Genomic DNA, 21,921 nt, shown 5'->3' with positions numbered 1-21,921 from the left:
GGTACATGTATAAAACCCGATTGTGGAATGGAAGGTGAAGATACTATCTTAATTTGATTATACATATTACATATATAAACCGATTCCGGTGATGTATTTTCATATCTCATTTCTAAGCCTAGAATCGGTTGATGTTAATCATCATGTAAACCGATTACTATGCATGCTCTTCATGGACGAAAACAAAACCCAAAATCGGTTTATTCGATATGTCAACAAAACCCGATTCTGGGTGTAATCAGAATTTTGATTTGTCAAAAACAAAGATTTAAGCATGTAAATCAATAAAGATATGAAGAATCATAGAATGAGTTGATAGAGATTTACCTTTTTCTTGTGTGGATCGAAGATTCGTTGGAGAAGAGGATAAAAATTAGGGTTTTGAGAATTTGGAAAGATTAGGATGAAAATAGGAAGCTTGTTTAGGTTTAGTTTTTTTTTTTTTTGGATTTACTGAAAATGAAAAGATTAGAATTTATATGAGAGAGTTTTAGGAATTAATGTGCGGGTAAATTAGTATTTTTTAGAAGTTTGGGTGCCCAGAGTAATTTGGTGGTGTGGGAAGGAAAATTTGATAGGACCCAATTTATCCAGGCATATTTAAAGTGTTGTTGTTGTTTTAAAACATCGTTTGAGTTAGAATAATAAACTGAGACTTTTCAGTTTCACTTTCAATTTCAATCCACTCCTGGCTTGTGATCATGATGAATACCCTATTGTTTTTTAGTGCCGACATGGTTTTTTATGATGAATATCATGCCGATACTAGTGCCGGCATGGTTTTTTTTTGTTTTTCAGGATGAGTACCATGCCAAAAGTTGTTATTTCAGACACATTTTCTGTATGTTTTTGTCCTCAAACTGGCACGGTTCACTTGGGAATCGACCATGCCGGCATGGTCGATAGTGAACTTTCTGTGCCGGAATTGTACTTACAATTTCAAAATTGGGGGATATTATATATCACCATGGTGAAATTATGAATACCATGCCGATTTGGACCCTGCCGGCATGGTATTCATACTTTTACCATGTCGGTGTTGAGCCTTTTCAGACGTGACAATGGCAAATTCAATAAAAAAAAATCAAATTTCAATATATTAATACCTATACATAATTTAAAACACTTTTTTGTTCAGTTTATTTACTTTCTTAGGTTGGTTCTTCACCTAAATTTTCATGATCATAAACATCTTGATTTAATGTTGTTGTATCAACATATTCAATGATAATGATTTATACTAATCATTATCAAACTAATCTATTAACTTAACTAATTATAATTAACCACTAAACATGTTTAGTAAGGGGTAGATTAGAAATTATTTAAATTACATGGATAGGGGGTGACCCCGATTTACTATTTAAATCTCGTTTTTGTCTTTTTCCTATATCCCCCAATTGCGCGTTCATTCTAAAATTGTGGTCCCAAACTAACTTCATACTTTTTTACTTCCACAAGTCGAAAAATAACTTTTCAAGTATTATCCAACGGACAATAAATGTATGGATATCAGAAGCAAAATTGCTTCCATTTTTCCAGAAACAGAAGTCAATCCAAAAAGTTAAAATAAAAAACATTTTGTTTCACAAAAAATTAACTTTTTGCTTCTAGAATGTCATTTTCAAATTTTGTTCTCAATCTAACTTGTCACTTTTTTACTTCTAAAAATTGAAAAGTAACTTCTTATAGTGTATCCAATAAGACTATAAGCCATATTTGGGTTTTATATTTAGATTTTAGCCAAATCACACACATTATTGAAGAAAACTAGACTTGGGAAAATGCAATTAAAATCGCGTTCTAGCTACTTCAAAAGTATTCAAACGCTCGCCCACTTAGAAGATGCCCACTAGATTAAAATTTTGTGTTGCGCAAGTCAAAATCAGGGTCCAATTTCAAAATGTTAACATAACTGAGCTTATAAACCAGTTAGAGATTTATACAACACCCACTAGTTAAACGCAATACCAGAACAAAATTTGGCAGATCGCTAGTTCAAATCACATTCCACGTCAAAACATCAGTACAATTTGCACTTATAAACCATGTCAACATTTAAATTAGAACTATGGTTAAGAACTACCCTAGACGTTGTACACAAATTTGAATCTTCGCCTGACCAAATTTGCCAGTTATAATTATGTAGCTTTCTTTATTTATGTATTTTCACTTATAAAAATACCCTTTATGCTTCTGTTGTTATGCCTAAATGATAAGTTTGGTTTTTTATTGGATTTTGTCATAATTGAAGATGCTTCTTTTGTTATCGAAAAAGAGGCACAATCCCATATATTAATGATGTTGATTAAAAATCGGTCGGTACAAGATTGACTGACTTTTCACAACCTAGCTAGTAGTATATTCAGACAGACACATACTCATACAATAGTGATTTGAAATATTATCTCTAGAAAAATTCTAACCATCCCATACCCCCATAAGTAGCAAAATATAATAGAGATGTCAGAATCCAAAGATCCAACCATTTCTAAAGTTTTCCTCCAAATATGGTTGAAAAATGGTTTAATAGGTTCCATGGATCCCCCCAAAGATCGACAATTTGTCCAACCATAAAGTGATACAACTAACATAAATGACCAAAATCGGTTATTCTAAGGTTGAACTGGACCAGATATGGAGTTTTATCAAAATTGTTTTTTTTTTTGATACTAAGAGAGATTTTGTTCACAATTGTTACGAAATCTTACATAGTCTTCCTCTATCCATTTAACAATATCAGAAGGAGAGTTGTGACCATAACAAAATTTTAGTTTCAAGCCTGTATTTTTATGCTAGATCCTGAGAAACATTGTTGCCTAATCTATTGACTACCTTACCAAACCAGAAATTATTACTTGAAAATTTATTCTTAACTGAGAAAATTAAGTGGTGATTGAACTAGTAAACTAGTGACTCCTCACTATGTGATGAGTTCACCAAGTTATTGCAGTCCATATCAAAAACAACTTTATTAAATCCCAATCATTCAACTGTCATTCTCAAAGATTTATATTCAAAATGTTCCGCTCCAACATCTGCATTCACATTATCCTTCACATTGATACCTGAAAACGCGTGGTTACCAAAATACACCACCAATTTTTTCTTATGCAATCTTTATGGATAACTCGATATTCAATTCTGAAAGTGTAACTTAATGAATATCAATCAAGAAAGAATATCTAGAGTTATATCTCTAATTATCAAACCAGAACGTTTACAGACACAGTCCGCGAATCTAATTTACGGGTGAGAGTACTTGGGTGATTCCAAAGATTAATTTCCCAATCAAGTCTTATCCAACAAACAAAGTCGGATGTATCTATTGTGATTGATTTACGTACTACCTGTGTTATGTCAATTATAAGGATAAATAATATAATGCTGAAAAGAAATAACACAAACACCATAATTTTTGTTAACGAGGAAACCACAAATGCAGAAAACCCCCGGGACCTAGTCCATATTAAAAACCAAACTGTATTAAGCTGCTACAGAAAATAGCCTACTACCAATTAACTTCGGACTAGAATGTAGTTGAGACCGAATTAAACCCTCTTAGCAATACAATTACAATAGGGTTCCTTACGCCTCCTGAATTCCAGCAAGAATCCGCGCAACTGATTCCCTTAGCTGACGTCACACCAAAAAAGAGTTGCTTCAACTCAAATGAAGACTTGAAACCAATCTGCCTCCCACATATAAATTCTATATATGTTTTCCTTTACTACCAAATAGGTTTTGATCAAGGTGATCGAAAATCGATAGCTATAGGAAAAGTCTAGCTAACCTCAAAATCCGGACTTATATAACCCGAAGTGCATCCGAGATTATTATTCACCTCACAAGTATAAAACTTGCGGAATCAACAAATTTTGAGACGAACAGAACTTTGATGATTTCTATCTATCTTTTTGATGGAGTAAGACTCAACAATCAAACAAGACCAGGATACTCAAGATATTAAGATAAACAATAAATGGACCTGGCTTCATAAAACCCTATGAAGTATTTTTAGTCGTTGAAAACCTAAAAGGGTTTTAGGATGAGTACGACCCTAGTTACAACTAGGATACACAAAAGTAGTATCGGGATTCAAAGATACTAGTTTCTTGAAGTTCCCCTTATATGGGCATTCAAAGCATATGTTTCTTTAGGTTTAAGCTAAGATAGCTTTGGAACCAAGCAATCAATGTTCACCGTTAGATGGATCTTTGAAATCTATTTCACATAAACAGGATATACACTATGGTTAAGTAAAACTGTAACCGAACCGTGTACAAATACTATGTTCAACGTGGTTAGCCGAAACTAGCTGATTTGAACTTAAAAATTTAATATTCATTTTCATAAACACTTAAGACTTAACCCAAAGAACAGTCAAGTGATTCAATATGTCTATGGTGTTTAAAGAGATTAATCAAATACAAATTATCTCAGAGAAATAATTCATTTGCATATATAAGAATTTAATCGACATGGCACGTAGATGTGCAAGGTACAAATACTAAAGCCGTCCGTGAATCAGTTGAGCCACAATACGTGTACTGGTTTGCATATTGCAAATATTCCCGAGTTCCGGAGTTAACACAGAACAATTTGGGTACATGTACCGGTTTGCATACCATAACCACTTATCGAGTTCCGGAGTCAACATAACTTTTCTGTTATGTATACCAGTTAGCATACCTTAAGACTTAAACTGGTTCCGGAGTCCACCTAACTTTTCTAGTATATGTACCATTTTGTGTACCAAGCCGGACGTTGCGTGACTACAGTTCTTTTACGTTTGTATACAGGCATGAGTACCGATGCGGTTCATGATTTGATGAATTTTATTCAAAGTATGCATAAGAATTTGCGCACCAACAACCCTTTCATCGACATATAAATACTCCGTCACGTGTACGAGTACATGTAATAAAAAATCAGAATTATATCAGTTTTCTCAGTTTGTAAAACTGATAACACTGTCTTATATCCGAATATAATATTTCTATATCTATATCTAAATAAATTCGAAACATTCCCGAATAACATCAATAATACATATCATTGTTCCAGGCTATTTCCAAATGATAGAACTTGAACACGATTTTGATTCTGAATAACAAAATTGTCCTTAATCGAAATTAATCAATTATGAACAAATGTTCATTAAGCTTGGTCACTATATTTCGAGAATCTTTTCATTTGGAAATTAGTGCTCAACTCGAAATTCTTATCTATGTATAATATTCTAATTAGTTATGCGACATCGTCTCATAGATAAAAATATGAATATAACTTGAGATATAGGTGGCTCAAACTCGAAATCAAGATATAGTTTTGACAACTAAATTTGACAATAAGCTTGAAATAGAAACACTTGTGAGATCGACCGAGAAATGCTCTAACAATACCTTTAACTCCTAAGGAATGACCTGGACAATCAAAAATAGTTAATCAAATATCACCATTTTTTGTATAATACATATAGGAAGCATCAATTATTATCTTAATATATCCTTTATATCGTGGTAACCGTTCCTTGATGAACACCTTCTGGTTTATTCTATGACTAGTAGAAGCTACAACAATATCACATTTCTGAACTAGATTTTGAATTCTCATGATGGTGCTATGAGCATTAGATTTTATATTTTGAAAAAACAAATTACATTTATCCTTCCATATGTACCATACAATGAACACAATTCTATAAATATAACTGTCTGAAGTAGTATCATTATTTCCATCGTTATCATTAATAAGAAAAAAACTTACCATCTAATCCTGAAAAGAGGCAAAATTCTGAAGGACAACAGACATGTTTACATTCATACCTATCCAAATGGACCTTGCATAAGGAAGTTCACCCAACATATGACTAGTAATTTATATAGTGTGATTATAGAAACGACAATGTATTTCTATATCCGCTTTATAACCTGTAATTTTTTCTATAGTAGGGAGAATATCCTTTAAGCATTTCCAGACAAATAACTGAACTTTATGTGGCACTCTAGTATGCCAAAAATGCTTCCAAATTTCTCTTAGAATCATATCACCACTTATACAAAATTATTAACATAATTAGTACATAAAATATTATAAGCACTTTTGGCTGAAAACTTACCTTTGCTATCTGGTATCCAAATGAGATAATCCTCACCAGTTGAAGGCATAGTCATATTAAGGATGACATTAGCAGTATCTTGATTAAATATAGACATGACAAGATGAACATACCAAACTCTAGTATCAAGTAAGAAAAGGTCACAAACAAAAGTAAAAGTAACAAGACTGGATAGACCCATAACTGGAATATGTGGACTATTTAAGCCAATAATCCACTTATTTAGCCAAATTTTTATCTCAGTGCCACATTGAACAATCTACATAGAGTGTTGTTGAACAACCTCAAGACCAGAGTATATACACTCCTCCAGAGCCAAGAATAATCATCTTTAAGTTTATCTAAGTGAAGTAAACTTCTATTTTTACCATACTTAGCTCTAACAATCTGCATATATAGAGAGTTATTATCACCACAAGGTTTCCAAGCAAGTTTGGTTAACAATGCAGTATTAAAATATTCAAGATTCCTAAATCCAAGACCACCCAAAGCCTTAGGAATACTGAGTTTATTCCATCATATCAAACAGAGACCTCTATTATTTTGATGCCCCCACCAAAAATGTCTCTGAATAGAATCCATTTTATTTATCATAGTCTTAAGAATTCTGAAACTCCCCATTTGATAAGTTGGTAATGCATTCAAGACATGCTTAACCATTGTAGTTCTAGCAGATTGGTCATCGTTGTTCCTTTTCAGGTTTTGAGTCTAGAGCCAAAAGAGTGAATTATTAGATTAAAAGCTTTGGTTTTGTTTCTTCTTATCAGAAGGGTAACACCAAGATATTTATCAGAGTCTTTCATTTCAGTCATTTTGAGTTCTCTAGCAAGATCATATCTAGAACTAGGACTAATATTATGACTAAAGTAAACATTAGACTTATCCAAATTTAGTATTTGACCAGAAACTTTACCAAAATTATCCAAGACATGCATTATACGAATAATATTATGCATGTCAGCTTTAGTAAATGTAAGAATATCATCGGCAAACAGTAGGCAGGTGATACCTAGTGCATTTCTAGCTTCCATAACACCTGAAAGCAAATGATTAGTTTCAGCAGTCAAAAGAATTCTAGGCAAATATTCAATGCATAGAATGAAAAAAGAAGGTGAAAGAGGATCACCTTGCCTAATACCTCTAGAATGAGCGGAACTGTGTGTAGGAGTACCACTAAAAACACAAAAATTTGTGTAATAGAGATGCATTGTTCTATATAACCACAAAATTTCTCATCAAACAATTTTTTTTTAGAAACACCAATAAGAAAGGCCTCTCAATCCTATCAAAAGCCTTAAAAGATCTAGTTTTAAAGCCATAATACCGTTGTAACCTTGTTTATGTTTCATGGTATGAACCATCTCATGTGCAACAATAATATTGTCATGAATATCTCTTCCTGGAACAAAAGTTGCTTGGTAAGGAGAGATTAAATGCTTAAAATAAGGTATGATTCTATTAGTAATAATCTTGGAGATAATTTTATATATAGTGTTACACAAACCAATTGGTTTAAAATCAACATGAGTTTTTGCATTATCAATCTTGGGAATCAAACGAAGATAAGTCTTATTAAATTCAGCAGGCATAAACTCAGATTCAAAGAAACTTTAAATAACAATAATAACATCATTACCCACAATGTCCCAATTATGCTGGTAAAAACCATCTTGGAAACCATCGGGACCTAGAGAACTCCTAGCAGTCACGTGTTTGATAGTTTGATGAATTTCCTCACTAGTGAGGAACTCTATTGAAAAGAAGATTATCCTGATCATAAATCATCGTGGGTATGATATCAAAAGTATCATCAGAAATGCTAGGATTGGTAATCTTACTAACTTAATTAGTAATATCTTTACTATCATTGTACCAGACTCCATTAGATTCACATAGACAATCAATGTCTTCCCTAAATATTCTCCTATTTGTTAAGGTGTGAAAATATTTAATATTATTACGCATTTGTGTGATAATTTTGTCTCCTGAGTTTTGCTTATTGAATTCTGCTTTAATACTAAACCAGTCGTCAAGCATCTTAGTGATACATAGGGAACTGTTCCCATTTCTTCTTGTTGTCCGTGGATCCTTTTGGTTAGCCAAAACTGTTCTCTGTAGCACCCATTTTTTCTTTTACTGTCGGTACTTCTGGACAAATAAATTAACTGTAAAAACAGTCGCGGAAAAAGTTCTAAGTCCTTCCCTCCCTCCTCATTTCGATCTGATCGAATTTGGGGGCACACGGAGAAGATCTTCTGCTTCTTCATCATCGGAAATTTCTAGGGAAGAGGGAGAGAAAGTTAATGTATTTCTTCTTCTTTGGTTCTTCTTCTTCCTCACTGATCTGCTCAACTTCTTCCACTACAACTGACTCCCTCTCCCTTTAAAAGTCCTTTTCTGGGTCAAAATCCGATCATCATCATCTTCACTCATTGGGTACAAGTAAGTTCTTTGTTCCTTTTCTTTGATTGTTCATTTTCAACTACTATGAGTGAAATTTCAATTTTCAGATCTATTTTTTCTTTTTTCTGATATAATTTTCATGAACTCAACAAATATCTTCAGAGATCTCAGAAAATTTTGATTTGATTTAGTCCTGTGATAGCCTAATTTCATTTTGTGTGGTTTTGATTTTGTTGTTGGAGATTAGATTAATGGAGGTTTAGCTCAATAGGTGTTTGTGAAAATGAAACTAGAATTGGTGATTGTTGTACAACAATTTGGGCGCAGAATCTTTGATATCAAACCACAATTCGTTACATGAGATAGAGAGATTGACACACTCAATCAACATCCGCCCCGTGTTAGTCGTGCACATTATAACACTCTTATGAACAAATCACCCATCACTAATGTATCTACTGGCATGACTAAACTCCTACAAGAAAAATAGAGTCTTACCTTTCATTTACAAGTAATTGAACTATCGCACATCACACCTTTATAGAGAATTTGAATGACTTCTCATTGTCCTAGACATAACTAAAAAAATGCTCTCTGGAAACTTTTCATGAACTATGCAACCAACTGAACCTATGCAGTTAACGACCCTACAGTTCTCTAGGAAGTTCCTTTCTGTACATCGTCCATGAGGTAGGTGTTGTTGCTTTGACAGGGTTGTGATTTATTGTCAGATAGAAATTAGGATATGTAAATTATCAATTCGACTGTTGTATGTTTGTCTATTTTATTAGGATAGACTGGTAATTATCAGATTACTTTACCATTCTCGAGAGTAAGTGATTAGGATTGAGAATAAGGTGTCTTGCAAGTAGTCCCTGGCTTATGGAAGCTTTGTGGAAGTGATAGTGTGGATAAATCTTACATAAGTAAACGGTAAGCAACATTATGGAAAATCTGTAGGTTTAAACATCTTTGTTTTTTTACCAGGTCTCTGATATGGTATGTGTAAAGTGGGAAATTCAAGTGTGCTCTGCGCTCTGTCATTAATTTAAGTTTTGATGGAATAAGGCGTTATTTATTGCGCAAAAGTATTGGCTTGAAATGACGTTCATCAGAAACGCGGAGAAGTTTTCATCTGCTGATAGTCGTATGTCCGGTGCGGTTTCTGCAAGTGGACCATCTATATCATCTGGAGCATCATCACGAGTAGGTACTAGTCATGGTCATTTCTATTCGACTCCAAGACAGAAGAATAATATGCGTGTATCAGCGTCTCTTCAAGACTTCTCTAGCTATCGTAAGCCTGATACAGAAGATCTTCTTATAGGCATTGACTATGCGAAAAGTGCAACTCATACAGATGAAGAGACTCATCCTTTGCAGAGAGAAAATGGTACTTCAAGTTTTTCAAAGAACAAAACCTTTCCTGGTATCCCATTTATGAGAAAGAAAATGGTGCGAGCAACCATGGCTGTTCTAGGCCTAGTTTTTTTCTTTTTCCTGATTCTATTGGGTGGAAGATTTCTTAGCAATTTTTGGTTTCAGAAAGCCTCACAGTTTTATGTGGTACTTGATTGTGGAAGCACTGGGACACGGGTTTATGTATATGAATCATCTGTTGATCACCAGCAAGGTGGAAGTCTTCCCATTGTCTTGGAATCGTTACCCGAAGGTCTACAAAGTAAATCTAGTTCATCGAGCGGGCGTGCTTACCGTAGAATGGAGACTGAACCTGGGCTTGATAAGCTAGTATACAATGCATCGGGTTTGAATGAAGCTATAAGCCCACTTCTTCTGTGGGCAGAGAAGCAAATACCGAAGCATGCACATAAGAGTACTTCTGTCTTCCTCTATGCCACTGGTGGAGTTCGCAGGCTACCCAAATCCGATTCAGAATGGCTTCTAGATAATGCATGGTCCATACTGAGGAATTCATCATTCTTGTGTCATAGAGACTGGGTTAAGATAATCACTGGAACAGAGGAAGCTTATTATGGATGGATAGCTCTTAATTATCATATGGGCATGCTTGGGTCAATACCTCCAAAAGAAACATTTGGTGCACTTGATATGGGGGGTTCTTCTTTACAAGTTACTTTTGAGACGAAGGAACTTGTGCACGAGGAGACTAGTTTAAACTTAAGTATTGGAGCTGTTAATCATCACCTTACTGCTTATTCTCTTTCAAGCTATGGTCTGAATGATGCTTTTGATAAATCGGTTGTTTATCTGCTGAGGAAGCTCCCTGGAATTAGTGGTATGGATCTCAACAAAGGAAATATTGAACTCAAGCACCCATGTCTGCAGTCCGGTTACAGAGAGAAATATGTATGTTCCCACTGTTCCTCATTGAATGGAGAAGGTGGGAGTCCTGTAATTGGCGAAGGTAATATGGGTAAAGGTGGGAAACGTGGAATAGATATCGAGCTGATTGGTGGTCCAAATTGGGAAGAATGTAGTGCACTTGCAAAACGCACCGTGAATTCGTCTGAATGGTCGGGAGTGAAACCAGGAGTTGATTGTGAGCTGCAACCCTGTGCTCTTAGAGATGGTTTGCCTCATCCACATGGGCAATTTTACGCCATTTCTGGTTTCTTTGTGGTATTCCGGTTTTTCAACTTGACCTCAAAACCGACACTGGATAATGTATTAGAGAAGGGCAAGGAGTATTGTGAAGAAGTATGGGAAGTTGCAAAGAACAGTGTCCCTCCACAACCTTTCATAGAACAGTATTGCTTTAGAGCACCCTACATCGTGTCATTGTTGAGAGAGGGCCTGCATATACTGGATGACCAAGTGATTGTTGGTTCTGGTAGTATTACATGGACACTCGGGGTTGCTCTGTTGAATGCAGGAGGATCATTATCAGCTACAATGGAGCATCACAGTTACATTATATTCCAGACGAAGATAGAGCCAATTGTTCTTTATGGAGCATTGTCCATATCACTGATACTTATATTTTGCTTCTTGTCATATATTTGGAATTGGATGCCGAGATTTTTGCGTAGACCTTATTTACCACTTTCTAGACATAACAGCTCAACGGCTATTCCATCTCCTTTCCATTTGAAGCACTGGAGTCCTATCAATTCGGGTAAGCTTATTTACTAGTTTGGCGACATGTGTAGTGTTTTCTTATCCTCGATACATGATTACTTTAAGTTACTCTACCTTATATACACGTAAACCTTTTATGTTATACTAATTAGTCCACCACTTATTGTTGAGAACTTCTTGGTGTCAAAGAATGTTATGGGGTATCAATGTTTCTTAACAAATGATGTTTCCTCTACCTTAATTTGAGCTTCTTGTTTCTGCTTCAATTATATACTTTGAATGATGTCATTCTTATAAAAGCATTCCGTTTGGCCAATTTTCAGGATCAAAGACACCACTGAGCCCTACAGTTATCGGTTCTAGACAGAGACCGTTCAGCACAGGGGGACTAGGTGAAAGTGATATCCTGCTCTCCATGGGTTCTTTCTTACACCCATCACGCGTACCACATAGTTATTCTTCTGGTAGCTTGAAACAGATGCAATTTGAAAATAATGGTGCAGGTTCCTTTTGGAGCCCTCATAGAGGTCAGATGCAGCTCCAGAGCAGGAGATCACAATCCAGAGAAGACCTTATTTCTTCCTTGGGTGAAGCACAGATGGGTATTGACAGGATGGTCTAATATGGTGCCAATTTCTTCCCTCACATTACATGGAGTCACGGACACGGTTTCCCTTACCAATTCAAATGACATCACCTGTCAAGTCCTACTCCAGTTCCATGCTTAACATTACAGTCCACAAGGCTAAGTACTACTAACCCTCATTTAGTATTAGAATATTATAGGCGAAAACAGAGAGAATAGAACAATTCTTTTTCCAGTTATCAGCAGTAGTGAAGCTCTAGAATCTAGATGCACCTTTCAAACATAAGTTCGATGGTGCTTCATCCATTCTTTGGTAAACCAAGATCACATTATTGCTGCAGATCATGTAGCATAACACCCAGTCATACAGCACAGAATTTTTTACAGGGGATTAATCTGAGGTTGCTGTAGCCTAGTCATACACACAATCAATTGCAGTGGAGAAACCTCCCCACTGCAAAGTTGGCTATCTTCATGGGATCAAATTTAAGAGCATCAACAGGCACTCCTTGATTATTATTTTTCCTGTAAACATTATTCTATTCCTTTGTTGTAATACATATGAAAAGGTGATTTAGATTTTTTGAATTTGGGAAGTTTTGTGAAATTTTGAATGTATCTTCTCTGACAAGTATTGAAGAATGGATTTAGCACTGATTGTACATTTGCTTTGTTAATGTCTCCCTCTGACATTGTTGTGTCTGCTTTGGGTGGTTCAAATTTTCTCGAGACACCCACCATAGGGACTGTATCAGGCAGGGAGTTAATATTGTATTTTCTATAAAAAAAAAGACTTGCCGTTGATTCTTAGATGGGGATAAGCTTATTAAATTGCCAATTTGGTTCTGAAAATAATTACAAAAATGTTGAATCCAGCACTATATTATGAAATGTAGATCTGCAGATTCTGAAAATAATAAGTTGCATATTTCAGCTCAAGTTGCTTAATTCTGGTGGTTGACATCTAATCTCTCCCAGCCATGGAAGATGCAAATGGTAAGTCACTCTCATTATACCACAATTTGTTTGTTCCGTAATTGTAGAGATCAGGAGTGTAATTTCAATTTGTTGGACAGGATACCGATCACAAGTTCTTGAAACAATCAGTTGAAGAAGCATACGAGTCTGTCAATACAAAAGATGGGTATCCTCTTGGCGCAGTTATTGTTCGTAATGGGGAAGTAGTCGTGAGTTGTCACAACATGGCTCGTAAATACAAAGATCCAACTGCCCACGCTGAAATGATTGCTATTCGAATGGTAAATTAGTCTGTACTCATATTGATCAATGAATGATTGATGTTACATCCGTCTAAATCTAGCTCCTATTCGCATTAACTAAACTCATATGTACTTGATAGGCCTGTGAGAAGCTGCACATGGAAAAGTTCTCGGACTGTGAGATATATGCGTCTTGTGAGCCTTGTCCAATGTGCTTTGCTGCAATTCAGTTTACTAGCATTAAGGTTTATTTGTTTGGTTCCACACTCAATTCGTCCGTCTTTTAATTTCCTTATCCTTAGTAACAACCGAAACAAAGAAAATTCAGTGCTGATGCATTCATGTTTTTTGCTCAGAGGTTAGTTTATGGAGCTGGAGCAGAAGCGTTAGCACCCATGGGGTTTGGTAATTTCATTTCGGATGCATTGAGGGGTACCACTGCATTTGAGAAAGCCAATTTGGAGATCAAGAAAGCGGAAGGTGACGATGCTATCATGGCTAAGCAGGCGTTGCTATCATGGCCGAATTTTCACAAAACCGAAGTTACAAATTTCAGTCACTATCTGTTTCCTCAACTCTTAATGAACTTTTACCATTTTGATCAATAATAATAATCGAATCCATTCCTTACCAGATGCGACTGTTAATATTTATTTGTAGAGAGATTATTAAATAGTCGAGTATTAATTAATGGAGTTTTAACTGTAATTCTGAATGAAAATTATTTAATTGTGGAAGGGACACTAGAATCAAATCAAGATATCCCTTGAATGATGCACATATTTTTTTCAATTGTTAAACTATAATAAACGTGAAAAGCATGGCAATACAGACTTGCAGTTGATCGAGACGAGATATGGGTCATCACGCTATTGATTTGCCTTGTCATTTCTAGTTGGGCAATGTAAGGATATAGCTTATTATAATGCCAAGTTGGTTTTTAAAATATAATAAAAGAATCTTGATCTCAGCATTATATGAATCGTAGATCTGCAAGTGAGAAGTTACAAATTTGTTTGCCGATTTAAGCTCAGTCATTTTGATCTAATCTCCTAGCCACTCTTCATATTTCGGGTGCCATGGAAAACGCCGTTAATGGTAAGTTATTCTAAACTTTACTCCGTTACGCCAAGTTTTAAGTTCCGTAATGTATAGACGAGTAGTGTAGTTTCACGCTAATGAGGGCTGTTTATGATTCACCAGTTGGACAGGATAGCAGTGATCACATATTCTTGAAACAAGCAGTTGAAGAAGCATACGAGGCTGTCAGTACGAAAGATGGGTATCCTTTTGGCGCAGTTATTGTCCGTGATGGTGAAGTAGTTGCGAGTTCTCACAACATTGTCCGGAAGACGAAAGACCCAACTGCCCATGCCGAAGTGACTGCCATTCGGATGGTAATTAGTTCTTATTCTTACCGGTGGAATAAATGATTGACGCATCTTTATAATTATGGTCTGATTCATCATTATATGTCACTTGATAGGCCTGTGAGAAGCTGGACAAGATTAAGCTCTCTGACTGTGAGATATATGCTTCCTGTGAGCCTTGTCCAATGTGCTTTGCTGCAATTCAGGCTACCGGCATTAAGGTTTGTGGTTCATACTCGGTTCGCCCGTCTTTCCCTTTTTCTTAGTACTTGCCTCTTCTCTATTTACAAGCACTCATGTTTAGCTTTTCAAATTTTAAACGTGGTTACAGAGGTTAGTTTATGGAGCAAATGCAGAATCATTAACAGCCCTGGGATACCGGCTTTTTGTTTCGGATGCATTGAGGGGTACCAGTGCATTTGGAAAAGCCGAATTGGAGATCAAGAAAGCCGAAGGTGAGGATGCTATCATGACAGAACAGGTGTTCGTGAACACAAAACCCCTTCACAAAAAGAAGAAGCCCATCACAGAGTAGTGAGACTGTCACAAAAAAACCGCACTGGTGTCAATCTGATCACTCCTGGATGTTTTATTTTACCATTTTTGATCAATAATAAGTGAAACTAATGAAGGCAATGTCGGAAGCAATTCATTGGAAATGCTGACATATAAACTGTTAGGATAAAGTTGTTGAGCAGCAACAATGCACCAGCAGCAAATCACATAATTCAAGCCCAATCAACCAGGCCCACATCTGTGGCTGTCTCTGCTTGTGTTTGGTTTTGCAGGAAGACTACAGTTCTATATCCAACGCACTTGTTTAGAACTCACTGCTATAGTTAAAAAGGTTTTTTTCCTCTCTTACATAGATGCATTCATGATAGGGAGGTGATGAAGGCGTTTCTGTTGGATTATAAGCACTGGACTGGTCGGTTTTGTTCATTCTTCGGATGAATCAGTCTCAAATACCCTTCCAAGTAATGTTTATGCATACTTAGTTCTCGAGCACTTCCATGTTCTGTGTCATACAAAACTAGGCCACTAGAAGTCAAGAACATAATCTTACCATTCTGAAAAGACCACAACGTAGTTAACTATCGATGGTCCTTAATAATGCTCTCATGAGTAGTGATATAGCATCCAATCCAAAATTTTTGAACTCCATAATTCAGCATCCGTCATACTTCGAAATGAATCCTAACCCCAGATAAGGTATGGTAATCTCAGCTTTCCATGAATTTGATGCTAACGAATAGACTTCGAGTAGAATGGTAACCTTTCTTCCACAACTTTGTGCACCTATTGCCAACTTGTGATCAAACCCAAATGCACTTATGCCTTCAAACTCTTTAAGGGATTTATTAGGTATTTCTTAATATTCTCTTGTGGCTGGGTTCCAGATACAAGAAAAATCCCCATCACCACCACCATTATGAAATGAAACAACCATATCCAAACCAGACCATTACATGAACATCCTAATCTAAATATTTAAATGGTTGAGCATGAGAATAGGTTTAAATTTGTTACAAAAATGAGGGTTAGAAATAAGGGCATAATCAATTTCTACAAGGATTATATGCAGAAGTAGGCCTAGTCTGGACCCTCACTTTCATTTCTAGGCCACTTTTTTTATTTCTTGCAAAACTAGGCAAGTTAAACGGATTCCATCCACTTTAACCATGTCGGTCAATTTATCGCGTTGACTTGTCAATATCTCGGCAAAATATCATATAGGGAGATCTCATACATGTGCTAAAATTACTGAAATGTCCTTCACACGTGTGTGTCAGTCACACTAGATAAGATGTCCACGTGTTGCTATCTGAGAGCCTAATCTAACTAAGACGACATCTCGAGGATTAATTGAACGGCCATGATAAACCAGTCGAGATAAACTCGATCTCATTCATTCTTCTTCTTCTTATCTTCTTCTTCTTTGTTTTCTTCTCCTTCCGTTCTTCTGCTCAAATTAGTGAAGAGAGGATTTGGAATTAAATTAGGGTTTCACTGAAAAGATTTGTAGGAAGAAATTGATGATGGTTCTGAAATTGATTGAACATGGAAATTCGAGAAAAAGGGTTTGATAGAAATTGAGAAGCAAAGTAGATTAAGGTTCAGTTTTTGAAGAAAGTATTGATGGTGTTTGGATCTAATCTGAGGGGAATCAGAGACGGGTTTCTTCTATAATTGAGTACTAGATCGATGCGATTGAAGAGAGAAACCAACATGAACTGATGGAGATGCCATTGGTCGGAGATGTGATTTGATGTTGTGCTCGAATTATCAAGAAGAAGAGGTTTTGAAGATGGGTACTGGTAGAGATTATGAGATGGTAATGGTGGTGAATTGAGCAAGGTTGAACTGTGAACAAGAGATGCGAACAGAAATAGAAGAAATGATTAAGATGTGGTGATTCAGAGTTAGGGTTTCCGTTGGTTTTGCTGCTGCTGGGTGAGAAATCGAAGCTCTGTAATGAAGCAATCAACAGTTGTGTTGATGAATGGAGATGGGTATGACTCATCTGGTGAATGGGTTTGAGCTCGATGGGAATTCAGGTGGGGTTCTTGTTGGATTAATTACAACATCAGAAGAAGAAGATGGTGGTGCTACTAATTCACAGTTCGTGATGGCCTGGATGGAGAGATGGGTGCTGTGTATAATTTCACAGAAGATTGAAACCGAAATTGCAGGAATTAAAAAGATTGGGTTGCTCCTAGATTTGATTTTGGTTTGTGTGTGACTGAGTTCTGATGGTAATTGGTGCTGGTAGTTGCATTTGAGCAAGAACAACACAAGGTATGAGTTGCTGCTGTCGAGATATGCAGGGTTGCACTGCAAGAATGGTTGCAGTCTCAGATGGTGCTGGTACTTAGAATTACAGGTGGTATTGAGCTATTGTTGGTGGTTGTAGCTCATGACAGTGAGGCATGAGGTGAGTAACAGAGCAAAATGTGCAATTGGTGTTGAATGAGCAGATGGGTTCTTGAGTTGGTAGGTGGTTTGCAGCGGAGTGATGCCGTGGTGAGATGAACTAACAAGAGCTGAGGGCAAGCTGTAATTGCAGGGTTGTAACTGAAGTTGAAGATGCGGAAATGATGAGATTACAAGGCTGTAGAAGGTAGTGAAGGATGTTGAAGGTAGTGAATTTGATGTGGTGATAGTTGGTTGAGGTGTTGCAGCTGGTAGAGATTGAAGACTGTATGTGTTTTCCATTCTAGGAGTTTCTTCTCTTGAGCTTTGTTCGGGCGCAATACAAGGATGATATGTATCCCACTTAGAGTGTCCAAGGTAAAGAAATACTAAAACTGTGTTGATACATTTTTTTTCAAAGTCTGTCTTCATGACCAGTCAACTAGTGAAAAACAACGATTATATTTTGTTGTAGTTGAAATTTTGTGTATAACAAGTTATGCAGTACAAAAAAATGTGCATAACCAGTTATGCAGATGCATTACAAGTTATGCAGTACAAAAAAAAATGTGCAGAACTAGTTATGCAGTACAAAGAAAATGTGCATAACTAGTTATGTGGCACAAAAAAAATGTGCATAACCAGTTATGCAGATGCATAAGACATTATGCAGTACAGAACAATGTGCATAACTAGTTATGCAGATGCATCAAAGGTTATGCTTATCATAAATCACTGCAGATGCAAAAAAAATATGCATAACTAGTTATGCAGTACAAAGAAAATGTGCATAACAAGTTATGAAGTACAAAAAAAATGTGCATAACCAGTTATGCAGATGCATAACTTGTTATGTGGCACAAAAATAAATGTGCATAACCAGTTATGCAGATGCATAACAATGTGCATAACTAGTTATGCAGTACAGAACAATGTGCATAACTAGTTATGCAGATGCATCAAAGGTTATGCTTATCATAAATCCCTGCAGATGCAAAAAAAAAATGCATAACTAGTTATGCAGTACAAAGAAAATGTGCATAACTAGTTATGCAGTACAAAGAAAATGTGCATAACCAGTTATGCAGATGCATAACTTGTTATGTAGCACAAGTAAAATAAATGTTATGCAGTACAAAAAAAATATGCATAACATCTTATGCATGTGCAATCAAAGACAACAGAAACTCAAAATCCCCAGATTTAAATCGCAGATTTTGAAACATAAACCCTAGTTTTATTGAGAAGACTATTCAGAAAAGGATTTGGGAAAAGATTTAACAAAGAGAAAGCTATTTTCGTGATATGTACAAATTTTTTCCGTGACATGATTCCCACATAATCAGTCCACATGGCATATCCGAGCCCACGTAAGCAATCCATATGGCATATCCGAGCCCACGTGTACAGTTTTCATGTTGATTTAACTGAGTTAAATCAATGATATAACATTAAATCAGTGATACAAGGACTTTTAGGTCTTTTTAGTTACACCTAACGGTGCTAACTTTCCATCCATCACTTTTGGTCAAAACTTGCCTAGTCTAGCAATAAATAAAAAAAGTGGCATACATTTGAAAAGCACCAAAAAAACAGGCCTATTTTTGTAAAAAGCCCTTTCTACAAACAGACTTACATACAAGTAATGATGAATTCACTGGTAACCTTAAAAGGATTTCATGGTACATCTCTCTTCCTGAATGCTCAACATTATTGCTTCTTCTTCTTCTTCTTCTGCTTCGAATTCAGATTGTAATTTTCTTAGAGAGTGAAATCGGAAAAGTTACAATCAGGTTTGTTTTTGGAGAGTGGGAATCAGAGATGAAGTGATGATTCTTGAAATAAACCAGTCAAATCAATCTTTCTGGAAAACTAGGGTTTCAAAGTTTCACACTGAATCCTCGGAGGTAGGGGTGTGCAATCGGACGGACGGTTGCGGATTATGGGTCACCCGCAACCAAACCGTCAAAATTGCGGATTTGGAAAATTGAACCGTGACCGGTTCAATCACCTGCATATTTGACCTCTACGGATCAGCGGATTGTACGGTCCGGATGCGGATTAACCGCGGATTTACTCAAAAAAAAAAGTTAAAAAAAAGAAATAAAGAAAGTAAAAAAAATAAAAATACAATTTTTTTCATCACATGAATGAGTAATACCGGATGACGGTAATGGGGGAGGACTAATGATGTCTATGAACATGTTTTCATTGAAAAATCGTATCATTTCTCATCTATTAATGCAAATTCTGTCATTACCTCACAGGAAAACAAATCTATTGGATTATCCGTACCCAATCCATTCATCCATGCATCCATTGGATGTCGTTTGGTATGCGGATGCCAAATTTGAAATCCGTAATTTGTTGGATTGGATGCAGATGAGGGAAAAACCGGTCCATACCGGCCCATGCTCACCCCTAATATGATGTTGTTGCAGGACAGTAGTAAAATCGCTGGATGAAGTATATCCCATAAGTTAGAAGAAAAAGTATCGGTCATTCTATATGGACTAGGGATGAACCAAGTTTTCTTCTTCTTTGGGTATGACTAAATTATCAAGTTACTGTAAATTCAATAGGCTGCAGACCTTTTATGCAACTTGTATTTAAGATTAACTAAAAGTTCAGCTATATGCACTAGCAAATGCATGGACAAATTGAAGTCCATAAATTTTTTTAGTTGACCATCAATCGTAATTTTCGTTGTAATTTCCGAAAAAACATTGATAAAACTGAAAAAATAATAAAAAGTAATTTTCGTTGTAACCGATCCTAGTGATTGTTGTGAACGATTACAAGTAGGTATCATATTTAGGTATAACCGATCCTAGTGATTGGTATAACTAATTCGAACTCATGTATGTGACTTGGTAAGACCGATCACAACTAACCATTGTGATTTGGTATGTCCAATCACATAATAGTCTTGGAATACTTTCAAACCAATTCTAAACTTGTTTGGAAGTGTGGTATAACCGATTCCAAGAAACCAAATTCATGTAAATATGAAATAAGGATTTGCAATGAAAAGATGTCAACATACTTTGAACACGAGCAACAAATATTATCATTTATTGTTCAAAGATATTCCTTGGTACTCAAGGTGATCCTGTGCGGAAATAAATTCGGAATCTTTTAATTAAGGTTTTTGATTTTATATGTTGTAATTACCAACAATTAATGCATAGCTCTAGAGACTAAAAATTAGTAATGTGCATTTATTAATTGGATATTTTCTATTGCTAGATTTCAGAAATATTTGACAAGCTGTTGTTGGAATCATGAAAACCGAATTTTGCTATTCATTGCATATCTTGAGAATAATTTCGGTTTTGGAAATTCCTTGTTGTCCAAACATCCATGATCTATAAATACCTAAGTTTGCATTTCTAGCAAATTATCCTAAGAGTCAGGAAAACTCCAATTCTTGTTGCTTTTGGTGGAGCCGACTATTCAAGGAAGGTATCCTAATTAAGTGAAATCTCTTACGACAGCTTGTTTAAAAACTTCTGTGGGTGAAGAAGCTCTACGAGTACAGTTGGTGGGAAACTAGATAATTGCAATGTTATTAGTTTTCGAGTTAATTTGATTGACTAACGGTTGTTGAAACTTTTATTGCACGTAGTTTGTTCATTCTTGAGAATCTTCTCTTCTGATATAAGATTCACTCAAACTAGATCGAAGTATCGACGAGATCTTTAGAATTATTTGTATATCTAAAAACATATTGTGATAATCCATTGTTAACAAACTCCGTTATATGCGTGATTGATGACAAGAGATTCAGGTGGTGTTGTGAAGGTATTTGATGTTAGAGCATTGCTCGGTCGAACTCGAAAGCGTTGCTATCTCAAGCTTGTTTGTCAAGTTTAGTTTCCAAAACTATAAGTCTTGATTTCTAGTCTACTTATAGCTAAGTCTTGGATTAGGATAGTAAGTGTAGTCGAGCTCTAGACTCCATGGCGTCATCGAATGAAGACGAAGAACTACTCAAGGGATCTTGTGAAACTTCATCAACAAAAGGTATGTGGAGACTTGAACTTATCTATCACTCAACAATATATCTACTCTATCACCTATTTGAGACAAAAGTCGTATTTCTATATAGACTTCAATTATACACATTTGCTATTTCGAGCGGAGTTTATGTCTCTTATCTATTTCTCGAAATATATGTTGGTAAGCTTTTTCTTTGGCCAAGTTCATCTTTACTCGTGACGAAAGTCATGTTGATTATTTCAATAA

The 21,921-nt window shown here is 35.8% G+C and overlaps 3 protein-coding genes across 4 annotated transcripts; all 3 read left to right on the top strand.

Moving 5' to 3' along the window:
* Window positions 1-8,197: 8,197 nt before the first annotated feature.
* Window positions 8,198-12,963, top strand: LOC113329156 (probable apyrase 7). 2 transcript variants are annotated; one of them, XM_026576122.1, is made up of 4 exons: window positions 8,198-8,563; window positions 9,512-11,621; window positions 11,908-11,976; window positions 12,088-12,963. In XM_026576122.1, exons 2-4 carry the CDS (start codon window positions 9,626-9,628, stop codon window positions 12,204-12,206), a joined length of 2,184 nt encoding a protein of 727 aa, XP_026431907.1. In that variant the 5' UTR covers window positions 8,198-8,563; window positions 9,512-9,625; the 3' UTR covers window positions 12,207-12,963. The 2 variants fall into 2 exon arrangements, with proteins under 2 accessions (XP_026431907.1, XP_026431906.1); XM_026576121.1 differs by having other exon boundaries at window positions 8,199-8,563; window positions 11,908-12,963.
* Window positions 12,964-13,068: 105 nt separating this feature from the next.
* Window positions 13,069-13,998, top strand: LOC113329178 (guanosine deaminase-like). The gene is made up of 4 exons (XM_026576145.1): window positions 13,069-13,166; window positions 13,247-13,429; window positions 13,531-13,635; window positions 13,747-13,998. Exons 1-4 carry the CDS (start codon window positions 13,158-13,160, stop codon window positions 13,996-13,998), a joined length of 549 nt encoding a protein of 182 aa, XP_026431930.1. The 5' UTR covers window positions 13,069-13,157.
* A 400-nt stretch (window positions 13,999-14,398) lies between these two features.
* On the top strand, window positions 14,399-15,295 carry LOC113329177 (guanosine deaminase-like). Its single transcript, XM_026576144.1, has 4 exons — window positions 14,399-14,488; window positions 14,594-14,787; window positions 14,877-14,981; window positions 15,092-15,295. Exons 1-4 carry the CDS (start codon window positions 14,470-14,472, stop codon window positions 15,293-15,295), a joined length of 522 nt encoding a protein of 173 aa, XP_026431929.1. The 5' UTR covers window positions 14,399-14,469.
* Window positions 15,296-21,921: the final 6,626 nt, after the last annotated feature.

Source organism: Papaver somniferum, unplaced genomic scaffold, assembly GCF_003573695.1.
Source record: "Papaver somniferum cultivar HN1 unplaced genomic scaffold, ASM357369v1 unplaced-scaffold_115, whole genome shotgun sequence".
Taxonomy (NCBI): Eukaryota; Viridiplantae; Streptophyta; class Magnoliopsida; order Ranunculales; family Papaveraceae; genus Papaver; species Papaver somniferum.
This window is presented reverse-complemented; position numbering and strand designations above follow the sequence as displayed.